This window comes from Scomber japonicus, chromosome 9 (genome assembly GCF_027409825.1).
Source record: "Scomber japonicus isolate fScoJap1 chromosome 9, fScoJap1.pri, whole genome shotgun sequence".
NCBI classification, from domain to species: Eukaryota; Metazoa; Chordata; class Actinopteri; order Scombriformes; family Scombridae; genus Scomber; species Scomber japonicus.
Window position 1 is genome coordinate 27,306,159 of NC_070586.1, and position 20,665 is coordinate 27,326,823.

Genomic DNA, 20,665 nt, shown 5'->3' on the forward strand with positions numbered 1-20,665 from the left:
TTGTTTTCTTACACATGGATATTAGGAGATGAAATCGGACGTGTTTCTTGTTCTTGAGTAACCTCTCGGTCGCTCGGACTGTAGTTTATGTGGTCCCTGGGCTCTTTAGGAGGAGATCCCATTCCTCAGCAGCACAACAAGGAGACACACACACATACACACACTCACACACACACACACAGGGGCCACAAGTTGTCCACAAGCTGCGAAGGAGACGAAACTTTGCCAAGTTGCTGCGCATCCGGCAACCGACGCCAAATACTACCCATCGATATTTCCAAGCAGAGTCCTTGTTGTAACTACTTGTGGATTATTGCGAGAGTCGTCATGGATCACGTTCAGGGGATGAAAAGGGAGATCTGAAAATATGAACAGTTTCTTGTAGATAGTTTGCTACTCCAGTGACTCGTTTGGACTACACTGATCTGATAAAAAATAGCCAATTGTTCCAGCGATTGTTTTTCCTCCTCTCGATACTAACTCAACGCGCTGCAAAAATGCCACAGCTGAACGGAGGTGGTGGGGACGATTTGGGGGCCAATGATGAAATGATATCTTTCAAAGACGAAGGGGAACAAGAGGAAAAGATATCCGAAAACGTATCGGCGGAAAGGGATTTGGATGATGTGAAATCCTCTTTAGTGAACGAGTCGGAAAACAACAGCAGCTCGTCAGACTCAGAGGTAAGGACTTGGGTTTTAAAAATACGTTATGCAAACACAGATTAGCCTTAAAAGAAATGTGTTTTTAATGTGGCTGAAAGTTTCAATAGTTTCTTCCCCAATCCGTGTGTATATTCTCCCCTTGTCAGCAAGCAGAGAGGCGCCCCCAAACCAGACCCGACTCAGAAAGTTATGAGAAAGCAAGAGACTACTTCGGTGAAGGTAAAAAAAATGAAAAAAAAGAGAGACATAATATTCTTGGTATTCTGTGTACTCAAACTGGTATTTATATGTTGCTTTTGTGCCTTTATGAACGCTCACAAACGACTTTTCTTCTCCCCGCAGCACTGAGAAGGCAGCAAGATGGTGGCTTTTTTAAGAGTCCACACTATCCTGGTTACCCGTTTCTTATGATCCCAGACCTCACCAATCCCTACCTATCCAACGGCTCACTGTCTCCGAGTGCAAGAACAGTAAGTGCCCATGTGGATGTGTTAGTGTTCACTCTCTGTCCTGTGCTCTGTCGCACTCTCCAAAAAAACTTTGGCCGTGCGTAAAAGTTCCTGTGTGCGCTGCCAGACCGCCATATTCCCTCCGAGTGGCCTCTCAAGGAGTACTAACTACTTCTTTGTTCTTTTTGGGGATATAAATGTCTCCCAGCCATCCACCCTCGACAAGGGTTGCGTTTGACAACTTATCATTCTGCTCAAAGTTAAGACACATTAATGTTTTTTTTGGGTTTGGGATAATTTATGGTTACTCCTTATCGAAAGTACCCTGCAGCAGCACACATGCTGGATGTTGATTATAATGACCACGTCTTCCTAAAGCTACTTATAGCTCTTATACTATCACTGTAATTCCACTGTGGGGACTTATGTGTTGCAACATGGAGCCTAACATTCCTCTAAAATGTATTTCAGCATTGTTAGATATTTTTATGTGTGACCATTTTCACAACACTGCTTTCCTTTTTTTCTAGCCAGGATGCTTTTGAGAGAGACAGTTCTTTTGTTTGCAGGCTAGTAGTTGTCCACTGAGTCTATTTTAGAAGCTCTAGGCATTTTTGCACACATTATCTGCAGACAAAAAGTGAGAAAACGGTTCCTAAAGTCATATCCTACAGTCATAACAATGTAATACCTTGCTTTGACACACATGGGAAGCATTTTACTGCTGTGTCCATGACAGTTCATATCCAGGGACTTTTTAAAAAGTCTAGATAAGGTTGACAGTCGTAAGTAAGTGTTGCTGATTTATCCGGTGTATTGTTTTGCATCACATCAGCTGTCCATGAAGCAGTAAACGGTTTATAACCTTTAATGGCAATTGTCGCATTGACTTATTTCCTGGTAAAGTGTCGTTATGATTGAGTATAATTCTGCATTGCCATAAATATCACATATCTAACAATCCTTTACAATTGATAATTAACCTTACAATAATGTCCTGCCAGTTAGCGATGATGCAAATATTACTTAATGATGTAACATTTAAATTAAAGTTTGTTCACAAGAAGCAATAAGAAAGATTTGAGCTGATTTTACTAATAATATTTAGAAGGCTGTAAAATACATTTTAAATGGGACTATGCAAACTTCCTTGAAATAATCCCTGCTGGAGAGCTGTGTTCCTAAAAGCACGTCCATCCCCCAATCATTGTCACATCCCCCCAAAAAACAAGTACTTTCGTTAAGGCCTGGCAGGCATCTGACTGAAAAGACCCCCCACCCCTCCTCCTCCTTCTCCCTCCTCCCTTCTTTTTTTTCTGTCTTCTTTTCACTGTTCCAGGCCCACTCCCCTCGCCTCCCTGTACCTTCCATTCAATTAGAAAGGCGTTAGTTGACCATTGTTATTCTGAGCAGTCTTGATGGCTTCATTGGAGGTCCCCATTGGGGCTCATTAACTAAATGGCTACTTTGCTCACACTAGGTGATACATACCAACTTGTAGATGGTCTATCTCGTTTTCCTTTGGCCAACGGAGTTTAGCAGGAATAATGTCACAGATAAATATGCGCTGTGTATTTTGCTCTTCTTTTCTGTCACTTCAGTTCTGTTGCAAGAGTTTCAGTTGGAAGCATTGGCAGATGTTTTTGATATAATCAAGAAGTGCACAAAATCAGTCAGGAATCAGTGACAGATTTTTTTCTTGTCCATTATCTTGTCTTTTTGTTTTGTCTGTTGTGTCTCTGGTAGGAAAGCCTTTCACTTCCTTGTGTGGTTGTCCAGGAAAACAAAGATGAAAATTAAAAACGGCTGTTCTTGTTGCTTAAGGCGAAGTTACAAATAATTGGTGAGGATGTAACATTTAGAGCTTTAATCCTACATATTATAGAGGAGAAAAAAAGAATGAGGTCAATGGGACAGAGTCGGCAGACTGCGTCAATCATCACCATGTCAGAAAGCAAGCAGGCAGACAATGGCTGGCATACTTAAGGTCTCCATATTGCACCGTGCTCGTTGCTCAGTGTGGATGCAGTGAATGTGATGGATGAGAGGTTCAGCTTAGTGCCTTTTTAAGGCTCGAACTCAGGGGGTTTGGTTTGTTTACACCTGTGGACCAAACTCAATGCAATCAGATTTACTGGATGATATTTACCAGTACCCTGCACCCACATCTGGCTAGCAACTTTGTTTAACTAATGAGCCTTACAGTTACATTCATCATGCACACTTATGTGGAACATACTGATTGGCTTGTGTGATAAAAAATTTGCCCACTGAGTAAAATTATTTGTGTTGTTGAGATACTGCAAACAGTTCATTATATTGTGTGTCTTGGACAGCTCTGCTGGGAATGACACATTTGTTTTGTAAGCGTGGTGCGGTATGTGGTTGTACTGGTGCTGGATGAGACACTTAAGAGTTATGTCACTCAGATCATTTGATTAACACCAGGCAACAAAATCTGCTGAATAGTGAAGAATTTTGAAATTACACACACGCAACAATTTGTGTGTATGTGAGAGGCATTCATTTTTATATTTTCTGCATGTATCTATTTACAACTCCCCCTTCTGGTTTGACATCTTAGTACTTTGTGTGATTTTAAAACAGTTTACTGCATGTCAGTATTTTAAAGAACGCAGTGCTGAATAACAGATATGTTGCTCAAGAATCAGGCAGTGATTTCACTCTGCGATGTGCTACACGATGAAGGATTTGAGGCCCAACTTTTAAATTTGGATGTGGCAACCCTATCATGAGCAATGAGAGACAGGCCTACATGGGATCAGCACAGAGTTCCCCCGAGGGCCAAGCATAACTGATTTAAAGCCTGCTCAGAGCTGACATTCCACTGTAATCCACCGAGAGCTGAGGAGGAGGTTTTATGTTTTGAGAGATGTTCCACCAGACTTCTGCCTGCTGCGGAGTGGAGCTTTTTCCTACTAAGTCAGGCCCACAAATCTAGTTTGTTGTTTGTCGATTCATTGATGTGATTATCGCTGCATTGTTTCTGTAGTGACGGGCCGGTGCCAGATTTAATTGGTGAACATGCACTCCGCTTGACGCCACTTCTGTGAGCTTCATCAGCACTTTTAGATAACTCTGCGAGTACATCATCGTCGTCGTCACTAAAGAGTGAAATGTCTCTTATGTGTGAGAGATGGCAAGTAAGCGAGAGCAAGGTTAGCCGCTCAAATATATCTTCATCAAATACACAGTGGGACACTCAAACTCCCGAGCATGATTGTTGAATAGAAAATGGTTTGAGATGGAGATATGAATGGGGAGCTTGTATAAGTCTGAACATGTCAGTGGCTACAATTGCATGCCTCTCTGACTTCTTTTTTTTCCATTCTTTCTGCTGCTTTTGGTGCTTAAAAATGTGCAGACAAAGAAAAGTCAACACAGACATTGTCCCCGTGAATAAAAGGACCTCTCCCTGCATAAGCAAACGCTGTTTGTGTGGAGTCGTCTTTTCATCAGGTTGCTCACTTTGGCATTTCACTCACCTCAGTGCATATACGTGTGTGTACGTGCACACATGCATCCATGCGTGCCGCACGCTTGTGTGTGTAAAGTCTGCGAGGGTGAGGGTGAGGGTGAGGGGGGCGGTGGGGTGTTCAGGTGGATACTTTGCAACAGAGGGAACAGTGTACAGGGCTCACATTCTGACAACCCTCAGTGTTGTATTCCGCTGCTGCAAGTAATCTGAATGTTAGCGCGCAAATATTTTTTCTACCAAGCACTGTGTCAACACAGCTAACATTTTTGACTGGGTTTATAGTTTTTAAAAGGTTTTTCCTTCAAAGGCAAACACATCTACATCAATTTAGTGGCACTGTTCAATTAAAAACAGATCGCCAGCAACCGCAAAAATGCCATCGCTGGCTGAGAGCGCTTCCCCGGAGTGATTCGTTTGATAATGCACTTATTGCTAGGCTTGAGGAAATTAAAATAAATTTGGCAAAATATGCGTTTTGAAATATCTAATTAGTCATGATTTAGTTTAAAAGGGAGGTGATGCACTTTCATATTTCCAAAATATGAGCTTTTCAATTGATTATGCTCAAATGTCTCAGCAATTACTTTTATATTGCGCAGAGGTAATCACAGTCAGGTCTAATTAGTGCAACATAAAGCAAAGCAGTTTATAGTGGTGATTATATTGCCATAACATGTCACAAATGTTCTACTTTACATGCCTCTCTACATGTATAAATCACTCACTGTGTAACCAACATATCAGTAGATGTTACAACTGTATGGGATACATTTTTTTTAATAATCTTGCAGCTTTATTTGCTTCCCATAAAAGCTCTCTTACTGGATTTTTACTGGAGCACGCGCTTTGGCGTTTTCAGGCCGGGGATGCTCATGCTCATTTCCTAACCACACTTGTGTAGAACTGCGTGAAATGGTGTCAGTCCTGGTCTGTATCCTTCCCTCTTTGGTCTCTGTGGAAAGCATGAGCTGGCGTCAATTCCTCCCGCTACCCCATAGCCTGCTAGTTCGCTACCTACCCACCCACCCGCCCGCTTGACATTAGAAATTCTGTTTATAGTGCTCTCTGGCTTCTCTAGCGCAGGGCCCATCAGGAGCATCTCAGCACCCTTTGAGGAAAGGATAACCAACATCTCCCCTCTCCAGCCGCAGACTCCCCATGTTCAGCGACATCAATGAATCCCTTTGATGTGCCAAGATGAATATGTGTGCAAATGTGTTTTTATCAATTTATGTGTTTTTCTCATTTGCTATGTTTGTTGGCCAGAGCTACTGCGCAGTTTGGGCTTTCGGTACCTTGCTTTTTCCCTGTTAACATTTCGGGGCACGTGTTTGTTTGACACGTTTAGCTAAAGGTGAACATCTCCCATGCACCTGAAAATCTTTACCTTTACAGCTCTGAGACAGTTTGAAGACATGCTGTGTAGACCATGTCAGTTCAACAACCTCAAAAACAGAAAACCCATGTCATCAGGTCTGCACGTGTTCTGTGTTGTCAGTCTTCTTTCAGTGGTCACTGTAGGGTTGAGTGATTGTGGGACTTAAGAGACACAGGAGTTCAGGTTGAAGTGATGGAATTCAAAAGCCGGCTATCTGCACTCCTCCACAGCTGCTAATTATCAAAAAAAAAGAGAGGTTTCTGCCACAAAGTGAAACTCAGAGATGGAGGTGTGGGAGATGGAGACACGTATCATATGTCTTATGAGTACCAGGGTAGTCATATCTATCTTGCGGTGTTAACCTGGAAGCCTGGTGTGGGGGTGGGGGAGGCTTGAGGGTGGGCCCCTGGATTTATCTGGAGGTTTGGTTTAGTCTGTCTCGCTCCCAGGTGACAACACTCCTGAAATTAATCAAGTCAGACAGTAAATAAACCAAAAATATGTGACAAACTCCGTAAAACTCTAACATGAGATGACTGAAGCTCCTTTTTAAAAACATTTGTGTGTCATCACTTTGAGCTCTGGTAACTTCTGGCGGGTATTTGTCAGTGATTTTGACATTTTATTGAAAGTGGAGTAATTCATAATGAAATGACTCCTTAGCTGCAGCCCTAGTTGAATCTGACTGATAGGTGGGGTGGGATAGGGGTGGGGGGTAAACAATAAACTGTGGGATGTCCCATGTATGTGTATGTGGCCGTTGCACAGCCATAACCACTAGCTCACATAAAGAAATGTTTTCCCTCTATAATTGTGCCTTAAACGCTTCACTCCATGCTAATAAAACATGATTGTACAGCAGGAAGAAAAAGAAAAAGCTCTAAACAGGGTTTCATCAGTCTGGTATTCCAAGCAGCTGTTTTCAGTTTAAGCTCTGCAGGCAGCAGGAGAGGGAGAGAGAGAGAGAGAGAGAGAGAGAGAGCAGGCAAGAGGAGAGAGATTGTTGATGAGATGTGGTGGGAGCATAAACTGGGGCAGATACGGGTCCTGCTATTCCTTTGCCTGTTATCCCGAGGTGGGCCAGCGTCCAGACCTTGAGGCACTCACTTATCTGAAGGGATTCTGTCTCCCACAGAGCACAGCTTCTCCACCGTAGACCACATCGCCTCACCATTCCTGTACAGTCACAGCCCAATCAGCAAGCAGCAGGAGGCTATCAGATCATGCACATGTAGCATCGGTACTACTAAGATTTGTATCGGGCTTCGCTTCAGTTCACACACAGGGCATATAAATGGTTTCTCTCTGCGCAGGGACCGCTAAAGGCCATGTCGTACAGTATGTGCGTAGCATCAGCGAGGTTGTAGTGGTCATACTAAATTAAGAAGTGGATGGATATCCATCCAGGATGAGGTTAGTTGACAGAGAGCAGAGCAGCTGTGCTTCATGTTGAGGTTATAAATCAGTTTGGCTGCTTCCCACCGAGTTTGTCCTGCAATGGTGGAGCAAGTTTGGACTGCTGGTGAGGCTCATGTCCCCTGACAGACGCATGTCACGTCAACACACTGCACCTGCATACACGTGCGACCCGCTACAACCAGACCGTAAACAGTTTACAGCAGACTGGCTTAGCTTTAACTCATGTAGATTATTACTTTCCTGGTAATAGACCATGGATCCTTTTACATTTTAATACATTTTATGTTTCAGTATTGACCCTTCTTCCACTCACAGTAATATTTAAAAAAAATGGAGAATGAAACCCAAACTTACAGCTGTAACTGATGATGTATGTAACTGATGAGGCTGACGCACCATCTGTAATCTGAATTTAGCTCTGGCTCTAAAAACACAAGTAATGTATGTAACGGATCATATGTTTGACTGCATAAATCTTAGAGGGAGCTGCAGGGAATTTTCCATGTTTAATACATTTGCATGAGCAAGTTTCCATACGTTTGTCTAAAATACAACAATGAGCCAACAGTTTAAAAACTAGGGGTTGAATTTAAATTTTAGATCTTTATATGATGTAGATGAGCGGTTAGTCTTATTAAGTAACAATGTGAGTCTTATTGTTAGTATGGATTTCTCCTCATGGTGGTTTGCATAACAGCATGCAGAAAGTATACATGATCTGCTGACACCCATATTGTGATAATATAATAATAATAATAATGATATAATGGAATAACTATAGAATTGTGACACTAATTATGTTAAGTGTTTATTACGTGTTTTTAAGGTTAAGGTTAAAGGTTAGGGTCAAGTCATACAAATAATAGACTTCTTTTTTTTCATAAATATAAGCACCAATTTCCCATGAGATCTGGCTTCTTCTCCTAATATTGATAATAATTTAACCTTTGGGTGCCCCCTTGCTTCCCCCAGTTACCCTCATAAACCAATTTGACTTGTTAAGGAGTCACAATGTTCTGCGGAGCTTCAAATTTGATTAAAGCCAAGCAAAGGCACAAGTCATCTAAAATGTGTAGCCTCCTTATCTCAAGCAAGACTTGTGGATCCTGTTAGAACAAACAGCAGAAACCACTGATGGGCTGATATTTTTACGTTTGGCCTCAGCCACAGGATATCACTCTTTCCTAACCTTATCTGCTCAATTTAAAATTATGAGGTAATGTTCTTGATTAGTTATGAGTAATGGCTGTGGTTGAGGGCCTTGTGCTCCTCAGGCATAAGACACAAGTGGGATTCCCCTTGTGCCTGCCGCAGATGATCACCATGATTAGGTTTTCTTTGTTGGGAGATTTTATCATTTCAGGTTGGGATAGGGTTATAGTTAGTCTTTTGGATACACCTTTTCTGTAAATGTTGTCATCTTGGATAATGGCTGGATGACAGCTCTGCACCTCCACTGACATAATCCCTCACTCATTTACATGGCTAGATACCAAATCCCTACAAATGTGACTGACTTATTTGCTTCAAATTTAGAGTAGCTACATTAGAAAAAAAAAGATCTAATCAGCCTTATATGACATGGAGTAGGCCAAGGAGCCCTTTTGTTTGATTTGTACATGGGTTGGAGGGGCTGGCTATTGGAAATCCCTGAAGCAGGCTTTAGGGGCAGGTCTGATTCTCGTGTGAAATGGGAAGGCTCTATAGCTCTCGGCTGACTTGACTGGGGCTGTATGGGTGTGTTGGCAGGGGGAGCACCGGTCATGAATAGGGTCTTTGACTACCTCAGACTTGCCCTGAAAGGCAGGACAAAGACCCTAGGGCAACGGCTTAGAGCCTCACAGCTGAGCTACAGAATGCTTGGCCCAGTCTTCCTCCCTCCTTGCCTGATTTAAATACTACAGTGGCTTTCAGCATTCTGGCGACGGAGGCTCGCATTCACCGTGGCACATTTACCATCAACTTTTCTCTCTGTTTTTGTTTACAGTACACCGCTGCCAGAGCTGTTTACGTAATCCGTTGTATAGAAATGCTGGTGAATATGCATCAGCGAGTCTCCTAAAACTGAAGATTAGCTTCACGTTGTTCGTATTAAACATAATTTATTTCCATACACACTTAACTGCAGGCATGTGTGTACTCTCGGTCGTTAATTACGGAGCGTTTTTGTTTATCTTCATGCAAGATGGAGGCATTGGCAAGTAAACGCGATGAAACTTGGTGCACACCTCGGATTGCGCGATGATGTTTGACAGATCTGACTCCTAGGTTTTTTGGAGATTTGCAGGGGCAGAATAAAAAGCCATAAATCTTTTCTGCAGAGTTAATGGGGTTATTTGAGTCCTGTCCAGACACTCTCTCCCCACAGAGTGTCTAGTTTCAGATGTCACTCAGAGCTTTGTTTGCCCCCCAGGGTGAAGGGTTAGAGGTCAAGGTTCAGGGCCAGTTGGCTGAGTGGTCACAAAAGCCCAGGCTTCCCTCAGCACATCCGATCCCTTCTTCCACACCAGCCTGCAGCCACAATGAAGGGATCAGTTTGCAACATTTGTCTCTTCATATTATAGTCTAAAATTAATTTTCACTCATGTCAAGGATGTAATTATGAGGGTGTAGTTCACAGTTTCACAATGCGGTCATAAAACAATGAGGGCTTGAAGCTAGAATTGTTTGTAAGTGGAAACTTGTGTAATTATTCAGTTACAGTTCTTGTTTTGGAAGAGTTTTTTTGCTGTCCAGCTACCATGTTGGACCACTGTTACCACAGAGAAACTTTCAGTCACTTTCAGTTGCTTATTATTTGTATAACTTGACTATTTATATTTCTGAGATATCTGCAAAAAACACCCTTCATTCTTTCTTTCTTTGTTAACATCAACTTTTTTAAAAAACTGCACCTCAGCAAAATCTCACACCAGGCTGTTAAAAAAAAAAAAAAAAAAAAGTTCTTTGTTCAAAACACCTCTGAAAGTTTGCAAGCCCACAGCCTCACCCTCGTCAGCCCCCACCCACAATCTTAACTTCTCCCTGCCCCACCACCACCCAAACATGTCCTCCAGCCAGGTTTATTATGCCGTTTCACGCAGACCAAAATTGCAGCTGCATGGAGAACAATCTGGAGCACATTAGCCCAGGCGCTGTGATTTATAAATTGTTTCTCAGGCCATAAATCCCTGCTGTAATTGTGCACAAGCACCCCTCTCTTTCTCCAGTCACTCCCCCTTCGTTTTCTCTCTCTCTCTTTCGCTCTCTCTCTCTCCCTCTCTCTCCCTCTCTCTCTCTCTAGCTGTCTCGCTCTCTTGAGCAGCTTACAGTTCTTGGGTTAACACTAATTGTTTGCAGAAGTGTGCAGTTTAGGATTGAGTAGAAGTTTGTTGCGTTGTGGTGCAGATTTTGGGCTCGGAGACACAGCTCTTCATGAAAGATAAACTTTCCCTACTTTTATACCGTTCGTGAACCTTTTCTGTTGTGTGTATAGTGTGAGCCATACTTGAATGTCCAAAATGGGATGTGAGCATTTGTCTTCAGCTCCCTGTTACTGTGGTTCATGCTCTGCATTCCTGAATACTGTGTAATTGTAAGGGGCCTCTCCTAAACTCTGTCCCTGGGAATCTGATATTTACAGCAGCCCCTGATCGTAATCACCTTGCTGTTCTCATTAGATTGTATTGAAACTGAAAGATAGCAGCAGCTGTATATATTGTTTTAAATAGCATATCCAGCCTTGAGCTCTTAGTGGTCTGGTTCATGTCGCTGAGGCGTTTTTTTGAGCAACTTTGAAAAGTGGAAGAGCTTCTCCCCAATAGATGTTAGTTTGCTTAAAACTTCTCCAACTGTGTGAAATATAATTTGTTTGGGGGGGAAAATTATATTGTCATGAGGTTAGTGGTCCCTTGCTTATGTTTTCTATTCCATTGTTTTGCTTTCATCGGACCTGATGAAGCTTGACGCGGTAGGGGACCTCATGACCCAACCTCATCCCACCTTGTGACTTCTCCAAAAGCTTTCTTCAACCTTGGAAAACTTATATGTTCTCACCAGAGAATTTATCCCTTGCAAAGTTTCAGACACGTAAGACGAGCCCAGGATGTGAACGGGAAGCCAATTTATAGCCGGAGCTATCACTCTATCATGATTTAGCGCTCAATATCACTATGCACAGCATGATGAAAATGAAGCCTCTAGATTGCAGGGAATGACTTTTACAAATGTTTCAGGTATAAAAATGCTTTGGCTCCCGTCCAGACCTCCCCGCAGTCTGCTGACAATACGCATAACTAATCCTGGGGAATGTCATGGTAGTAAGCTGGGCGCTGTGTCGTACATTGTAGAAGTTTGAATCTACTTTTGAAAATATTTTCTTACTCAGTTAGATAATAATAGAGCATCATATGTCAAATGAGTTAATTTCCCGCTCCAAAAATGTGCCTTATTTGGAAACATGACTTATTTTGATTATTATTACAACAACTGTAACATCGTTCTTCTCCTCTGGCATGCGGATGACAAATTTTTTTTATCCTTAAATGTGTCTAAAAGTGCTCATAGTCGATGTGTGTTAAGATTCTAACAGGCAGTCTCTGTGTGTCTGCAGACACAGAGTGACAGGGTTGAATGTCGGAGCATACCTGTGGCATGTGAATATGTGTGTGTGTGTGTGTGGTTAAGTATCGGACAGAGCTAGAGGGCGGAGAGGAGACGGAGAGTGGAGTGAGTGGGGTTAGCAGTGGGGTGATAGGGATGTCAGGTAGTAAAAACTGAGATGAGGCAGGGCCCAGAAGTCTGGAGATTTGTGCTCGCACTCCGGAGAGCAAACACAGGAGGCATCTGCAGGCAGCTGTGTATGTGTGTGTGTGTGTGTGTGTGTGTGTGTGTGTGTATGCGTGTGGGGGGAGGGGCTGCTGCTCAGGACAGGGGAGTGGGGGTGTGGAGCTGGGTGGTGTTGGGTGGTGGTGAGGAGAGGAGGGGTGGGGGGGGGGACTTGCAGAGTGAACACAATCAGCCCTCTGTTTTCATAAGACTTGTGGTATGTGCGAGCAGAAACAAATGTGTTTAATTTAGGCCCTTTTTTTTTTCCTCTCTTGCCTTCTCCACTACACCCACTTATGCCCACCTCAGTTTTTCGAAACTGACTTTTTCCCTTCAAGATGCTTCATTGCCTCTCCTGCCTCTTTCAGCTGCTCTTAGGATGTTTAAAAAAAAAAAAAAAAAAAGAAGGAGAGAGCCAAGAAAAACTCAGAGAAAAAGAGACAATCATCCACTGTGCCCTGTCAGAAAAAAAGACACTTTTAGCAGACACACTCAAATGTACTCATATATCGGGGGGTAGGGGTAAATATTTATCTGCAATTTCTGGAAAAAGAAGAAAAAAAAGAGATTATTTTTATGTCTTCACTGAGAGTTTAGAGTGATTACTGCGCTGTGGTATTTGCCCTGTTCAGTGTGAGGGTGCACGCTGGACTTATTATTGCCTCCTAAATGCCTTGGCAGGAAACGCTGTATTATATTGGTAACCCATGCTGTCTCCAGTCAATTTGTGTTTGGTCATAAATGAAAAATTCAGGTCTCACTTGTGTGTCATTGGCGTAGACTTGGATGCACACCTACGGACTCGCGCACACACTCGTTGGATTTCTAAGTCGAGCATTACTGTAAACACCCAGCCAACCACGGGTAACCACCTCGTGTTCTGGAGTTAATTATACCGACGTTTACGGTTGTGAATTTCAATGAAACGAGGGCTACTCCCCAAACAATAAAAAAAAAAAAAAAAAAAGTTGTGTTCCTGTGCAACTGGACAAACAATGCCACAGGACATAGAAAAGGATGACAACTCTGACATCGGAGGTGTAGTCTGTCTTGACATTAGAACGCAGTGACATTAAACGGAGCGGTCGGTGACAATTGAAAGCAGATCTGCCAGGTATGGGAAACCACATAACTTACTTCACATAATTGACTTGAATAGCTTCGCACCCTCCTCTCTGTCTTTATGAGATGGCCTTGCTCTTACCAGATGCATAATTATTTTCTTGTGTGTCTAATTATACAGTGAGTTTTATTTGGGCTGTAGCAGAATTACTCACTTATTCCTTAACTTTAACCTCAGTGAAAGCACTTTTCCTTTAACTATGTCTGATTACCTGAAAATCAATGAGACAGAGTAAGAACAATGACCATCTAATTTAAAGACTCATATGAGATCCACTGTAGAACGCTCTAAAGCTGTAGATCCAGGAAGCAATAACTCAGGATCTTGTCATGCAAAAGGAAGAAAGAAAAAAAAAAAACGAAGAAAAAAAAAACACGAAACCCTGAAACAAATAATTGCTTGAGTTGCAAAAATGCAAACTTCTGCTGAAGTCGTAACTCATAGGGATAGAATGTTAAAGAAGCTTTTCGGGTGGGGGTTTGTCTTGGCCTTGTTTTCTGTTAATGCTGTTTTATTACTGAAACAGCAGTAAATTCACTCCCAGGACTTTTCAAATAAATCCAGTTTGCCGGCCAGTTTGGCCTTGTACAGAATATGCATGAGGCAGTCATATGACACTATTGCTCATTGAGATTTTTAAAGTTGAATGTTGGGATAGCTGTTACATTTAGGATGAAATGTGGAAAAGTGGCCTCCACACTATGTTTGTCTGATTTTGGAGTATTAAATGACCAGATATACACTAGTTTCTACTGTGTGTCCTCTAAACTGTTTCTGATCTGAAAATCTATGTAAGCTACGTACAGACATGGATGGAGCTGTTGCTGAGCTTGTAACCATCTTGAAGAATCGTGGAAAAAGCTTGACGCTGTGTTGTTAGGACCTCCCTCACGCTGCCTCCCCTCTTCACTCTCCTCTCTCCCTCTTTGCACTAATAGTTCTTTTGTGTACAAGAGCATGTTAAGAGGCCAATGAGCCTGGCCTTAATAGGCCACGTTACCATAGAAACCACAGCACTCTGGATGTCTGACCTTTGACCCAGTTTTTTTTACTGGCTGTGAATAAGAGTGCAGGACGACCAACCAGGTCACAATAGAGGCCCGGCAAACTGAGGGAGTGCCCCTGTCATAGTCACTTAACTTCATTCCTCTATGGGCTAATGGACACTTCAAATGTGGTCGCCATTAGCAGTATGCTATCTCCACTGCCAGACCACGGTCTTCTCAGGGTTAATATAATGTAAACTATGAGATGAGAGAAGGCTTTATCTGAAAGCTGAGTGATGCACTGAAGGACATATGTAGTTTTGGGCGCTTGTGTCGACAGAGTTTATCCTACCGTATCTAAATAAATGCAGGGAGACCAAAGCTGCTGCACTAATAAGCATAAAAATGACCCATGGTGTCTACACATCTTGCATTGTCACCAAAATATGTTTTGTTGTTCTTTTTTTTATACCTTCTTTGTAGATAGCTTTAATTAATAACTTCCTCCCTCACTAATCTACTTACTCCACAGTGGACGGGACAATAGGGCATGGTTGCCTCTCAGAAAAAATTGCAGTGGCCCAATAGTGCACGGCGGGTTTGACCAGCTGAGCTGCTTGTCGTTTCCCCATCAATTACACACTAATTAGCACAATGACTGCTGAGGTTTGCTTAAGAATTGTCAGTGTAATTGCCTCTAATGTTGGCAAACAATGAGTCTTAATGCAAACTCTGAGACAAGGCGGGGGCTACTTATCACATTGTCTTTGTCCTGAAAGCTTTTGATTGTGTTTCATGCATAGATCAGGTTGGGGTGTCAATGGCCCCGCATATTAGTGATAGGTGATATCAGCAGAGCAAACCAGGGAGGGACTGCTGTGTAGGGGCCTGACAGGGCCATTGTCTGGAGTTGCTGTTCATATGGGCAGGGGGACGGTAATTAACACCTCAGCCAAACAGCAAGCTGTGTGGCCCATTTGTTTTCTGTTGGGGGTAAAAGAAAACAATGGGGAGGGGCTCTCCACACAGTTGGTGATTGACATTATCTGCTGGAGTGATCCGTGGAGGCATTCCTGCTGCTCTGCTATTCACCACAAGTCGGGCAAAGCCATTTCACAAGCGTTTTAAGCCTTGTCTGAGCTGCCACTTTATACATATTCACTCTTTTATTTGTTGCTTGACTTCTCCTGATTTTTTGCCCCTGACCGATTGATTTAATGCTTTTTGGCATGTTGCAATAACATATAATCAGTTTTAGATAGCTGTAGTTGTTATGAATATCTGCCATTTCCTATGATTTAAAAAATGTTGGTATTCAGATTGTTTTCCTGTACAATTATAAACATTATTGTATATTAGTACTTTATTATAAAATGGATAGTCATCATCCTTGATTATTATTGGCTGAGCCATGTTAAAAGCCATTGTAAAATACATACCTGTCAACGCCAATTAGTAAACTATATAAATTGTTTCAAAATGTCAGATTTTGTGAATTTTGATTTACTGGGTGTACTAAGCGTGGTGAGTAGTGGAAAGAGATGGACAGGATAAAATATACCAGGCCAGAGTCAAACACCCCTGTACCAGCAAGAGGAGTGCTAACATGATTGAACACGACTTCAACAATTGCACAATTAATGGCAATATCCAGATAAATGTTCATATTCACTCCAATCTTTAAGCATGCTTGGTTAGCCTTATTAACATGCTTCCCACTGCGTCTGTATGTTGCTTGGCAACCATTCTGATAAATGTTGTTGAAGAACAACATTGCATGGTGGAAGAATGATTATTTCTCATGAAATTGTTGCATTTTTCTTTATTTTATGAAATCAGGTATATGTTGTAACTGTTTTATAAAAACAAAAAGCCACTTGAGGCCCTCAGCTGTTCTAAAATCACAGTAAACCACGGCCTCTTGTGGCTTATTTCTTTATTTAACTTTACTTTTTGTGTGACTGACAATCATTATGACTTGTCAGTGGTGTGTGAATTTTGAAGTAGGCAGATAGTTGCTAGCAAAGTTTGGAATTTTTTATGTCCCTTTGGCAGAGTGTCTGACTTAGTTTTGACAACAAATGTCCAGACATCTGTCTCTCCTCCGTGCTCTGATGTTGGCCTGCAGTATGGCACCACACACTTCAGAGATGACAAAGACTCCTGGCTGTGTTTTCCTCTGCTCTGTGAGAGCAATGTAACAATTAGAACCCAACTCTGGCAGACCACATGCCCCAGAGCATATGTTGTATTCTCTCTGTTCGAAAAACCAAAGGGCTCCAGTGTAGCTTTTTGGAAAAATTCAGTGGCATCGCTGCCACCTTTGTCGCATCTGGGTCCTGTAAAAGTAGCACATTCTACTGATGTCTATTCTGAGTGTTGGAGGCAGCAGGGAAGGCTGGAAGACAATTAGAGAGCGATGAAAATGGATCAGCTAAACTTCACTTTGGTTACACATTTCTTTCAGTACTCTGTCCGAGTCTATTTAGCAGAGCTTCCAGCTCCCATGCTGAAACAGACATTGCTATGGGCCCTGACCATATGTCTGTTCAAATTGTATTTTTTTTATGTATTTCTAATAAAATAAGGGCATGTGTAAATCACTGCTAAATGTCTTACATTTGATCTAAAATGTAATTGCTGATTGCTGATCAGTCTTTTACAAACATTTAATAATACTTAAACCATGTCACAACTGTTCAAATCAAATGCTGGCTGCTCTTCTTCAACTGTCCCCAGTTTTTTCTTACACTTCCCTTGTGGGTTTTTTTTTTCCTTTTTTTTTTCACTTTAACACTGAGAAAGTTTTTGCTGAGCAGCATGGCCCACAATCCTTCGCCTTTTGTTTCCTGTAACAACTCATATACCCAAACACCCCCCCCCCTCCCATGTGTTAGTGAGTGTTGTTCTGCGGTAGTCTGGACTGTTAGAGGCCCAGCAGCTTATGTGACAGTGTGCGGCTGGCGTTACCTGGCTGGATGTTGCAGGGAGTGTGTGAACAGTTGCTCCACAGGGCACACTGGCAATTAAAAGAAAAGTAGATGCTCAGAAAAAAAGGGCCTGGGGGCATGTTCCTCAGTCCTGGCAGAAGCTGTCAAATAAGGGATGGATTGGGTGGGAGAGCTGGGGTGGGCACGGCTCGGGCTAGACCAAGCGCTCACAATAGCGCTTGTTTCATTTGTGGAAGGGCTCATGATTGACATAGATTAGACAGAGAAAACTGCATTGTTTTGGATTTTTTCTCCAGAGAGTAGCATTCATTAGGCACCATGCACACAGCAGAGTAAAGTTTCAATAGGGAGCTAGCAGCCTCTAAAAGCAACTGCCTCCTGACAGTTGTATGGACTTGGGCCCATTAGTTGGAACCTACGATTCAGCCTTGAGCAGTATAGTGAAAATGAAGAGGGCTGATGTCAACTCCAAGAATTTCCCCCCTTTTCGAAAGGAAAAAGGGTCCCCTTCCCCCTGCCTCGGTGCTCTGTTGGACCCCAGCTGTCAGGAAACAATACCCTCTGCCTGCTCCGACAAACTCATTCCTGAAAATGTTTTTTTTTTCCCTCCTCTCCCTTTTCCCCCTCCTGCTATAATGTCTTTTCCATTTTTAACCCGCAGCCATCCAAGCTTCCTTCCTCCTTACAAATCCTGAGTGAGGAATGAAGTTTTAAAAATCGAAACCTGAATGCAGGGCTCCGCCAGTTTGCTTGTTTGTCATCATTTATCCTGCACCAACTTCTGAAAAGTAGACAAAAGCATTGCATTTTTATTGTTTTCTGGTTTTGTCACAAATTTAAAAAAGTGTCAAATCTTTTGCATTCATTAGATGTTTTCTGTGGGTGGATGCAAAACTGTTGGTGCATGGGAGCACACTGCTATGTAAATAAAATCAACTATATAGACTGCAGACTGATAGCAGTGGAGGCTGAACATGAAGAGATAGTGCAACCGCCTCTTAGACATGGAATTTGTATCATCTTATACATGTCTTTGCCCATAAATGAACAGAAATAATGACCTATGTTTCTGCATTACACAGACCTGGATGCAGAAAACACAGCTTATAATATAAAAACCTTTTAATTAATTTGAAATTGTACCAGGGAGAAAATCCACATGCATGACAAGCTGCTGTATCCGGTATTTAAACTGATTCATAAACCAGATGGTTGAGCCGTGCTTTTGGAGCTCTGGCTTCGTGCTATCTCCATTGCTGGAGGACACAAAAAAATGCTCAGCTTGTTGTATTGAGCAGTAAATCACAAAAACGTCTCTCCTGGAGAACACAGCTCTTTCTCCGTGGCACGGCGACAAGGGACGGGCATTAGTAATAACACTTGGTGATAAGTGACGAAAAAAAGAGGGAAAGCAAACATTTGCACAACCTCTGTATGATAACTTTGATACACGTGTGAAAAATAGCGATAATGAAAGGAGGAGGTACTAGTTGGATCAGGGTCAAAAGGCCAAACCAATTGAGACGGATAGACAGGAGTTAGCGCCGAGTCCGCAGCCCAACCTTTCATTGCACTGTAGATGGGGCTTCCTTCCAGCTGTCTCTTCCCACCCGCTCAGCGATGGGCGCCCACAGCTGGCCTCTTGTTTTTCCCTGACAAACGGCAATTTCACAGTCCTCCACCAGTCCGTTGTGTTCACATCACTCCCTCTCTTCCGTGCCAGAACTCACTGTCTGACTCAAGCAGCAATGTGGGTCTCGTACAGGTGTTTTCTGGAGATCTCTCTCAGGCATTGGCAACATTCAAACCACTTTTTATCCTCTCTAAGAAAAAAATACACTCCATACAGCTTAGTAACAATACATAGCATATTTTAAATGTATCTTTTTTTTATTACTGTGTATGTTTTTTTTCCTGCAGAATCTTTATTGTGTTGTTTCATTCTTCTCCTTTCCCTCTTACCCACAGTACCTGCAGATGAAATGGCCTCTTTTGGACGTCCCCGGATCTGCAGGACTCAAAGACTCACGTTCTCCAACCCCAGGACATTTAGTAAGTAGTCAAAAACCACTGCAGCTGTCCTGTAAACACCTTAATCCATCACATTTTTACTGATCACTCACCAATATTTCAGGCCACTGTGACATGTGCACACTGTAGTTGTTGATTCAGTGTATGCGTCAGAAAGATTGTGGAGTGTATTTGACAAAAGAGCAGCATGGGTAGTGTTTCTGAGGCCGTAGTAGAATTTCACACTGACCCATGGTGCTTTGAAAATCTGAACAGCAAGATTTTCTCTCCTTTATTTGATGGCACTAATAAGTTGTTTCCTCCAGGCTGCATCCTACGAGACATTAACCCAATTATCAAATAAATCGTGTAAGCTTATTGGGGGGGGGGGGGATCTGTTTACCACAAACCATATAAATGCTTTAATCAAACTATCACCATAATGTGGTTATTCACAATAATGAAGTTATAGTGTAAATTTACTGGTTCCCATCCATCTGTGTACAACTACAACCCACAGCACCCGCAGTGCCTGTCTTTATCACAGTAACTCCATCTCCTCTATAAAACTCTCAAGTTTGAACCTGAACTTTCCCACCCAGGTGCGAACTAGTCACCACGGTGTCTCACCCTGGTAAGACAATGCGGGGCCTCGGTAAACCTGTTTGGTAGATGAAGCTTCGAGCATCTATCTAACATCTAACATCTGACCTGCTTGATTGTATCAGGGCGTTCACTCGACAGGGAAGTTGAGTTAGGCAGTACACTTGAGTAAAAGCTGTGTTGTGACTCAGCCCCCTTGACCTTATATATCCCGGTTAGATGCTTGCTGAGTTTGCGGTTGATTCGCTGCATCCCATAATCGCAGTGATGCACATAACAAAGTCTTCATTGAGCGCAGTCAATGGGAAACTGTTATGAAGGGGACTGAGTTTGCTCATGGGAATCCAGGACTTACTTAAGTCTCAATGGAAACCAATTACAGATATTTTATTAGAATAAATGTTGACCTGTCAGTGACCCTGCTGATTTCTCCCTGACACAGCAGCTACTGTGTGGACTTCTGAACTCATTTCAATTTATGTACTTAATATGTAACAGTATGAAATGTACGAAAGCGTATCGCAGTTAAACAGGATAAACAAAAAAGAGAAAGAAGACATCTAGAATAATAGCAATTGATTTTTAAGGAAATGAAAGCACATTTTAGAAGGTTGGCTTGTTTCTGTTCTGTCCTTCAGTTATGCTGCTACTTTTCATGTGGCTGTGTGTAGGTGATTTTTTTGTTTTCTGTTTGGCCTTCATCTCTTTGAACGTCATTAAACCAGAAAACTCAATACAGAAAGAAACATTGAACAAGACTAAGAATGCGAGGGATC

General features: G+C 42.3%; 1 protein-coding gene across 2 annotated transcripts in view; it reads left to right on the forward strand.

Moving 5' to 3' along the window:
• Positions 1–497: 497 nt before the first annotated feature.
• The window catches only part of tcf7l1b (transcription factor 7 like 1b), a 31,437-nt gene continuing 11,269 nt past the window's right edge, over positions 498–20,665 (forward strand). For both annotated transcript variants that reach the window (XM_053324669.1, XM_053324670.1), the window contains exons 1-4: positions 498–683; positions 812–884; positions 1,008–1,135; positions 19,245–19,328. In XM_053324669.1, the coding sequence (XP_053180644.1) occupies positions 498–683; positions 812–884; positions 1,008–1,135; positions 19,245–19,328 (471 nt within the window). The remainder of the gene's footprint in view (positions 684–811; positions 885–1,007; positions 1,136–19,244; positions 19,329–20,665) is intronic.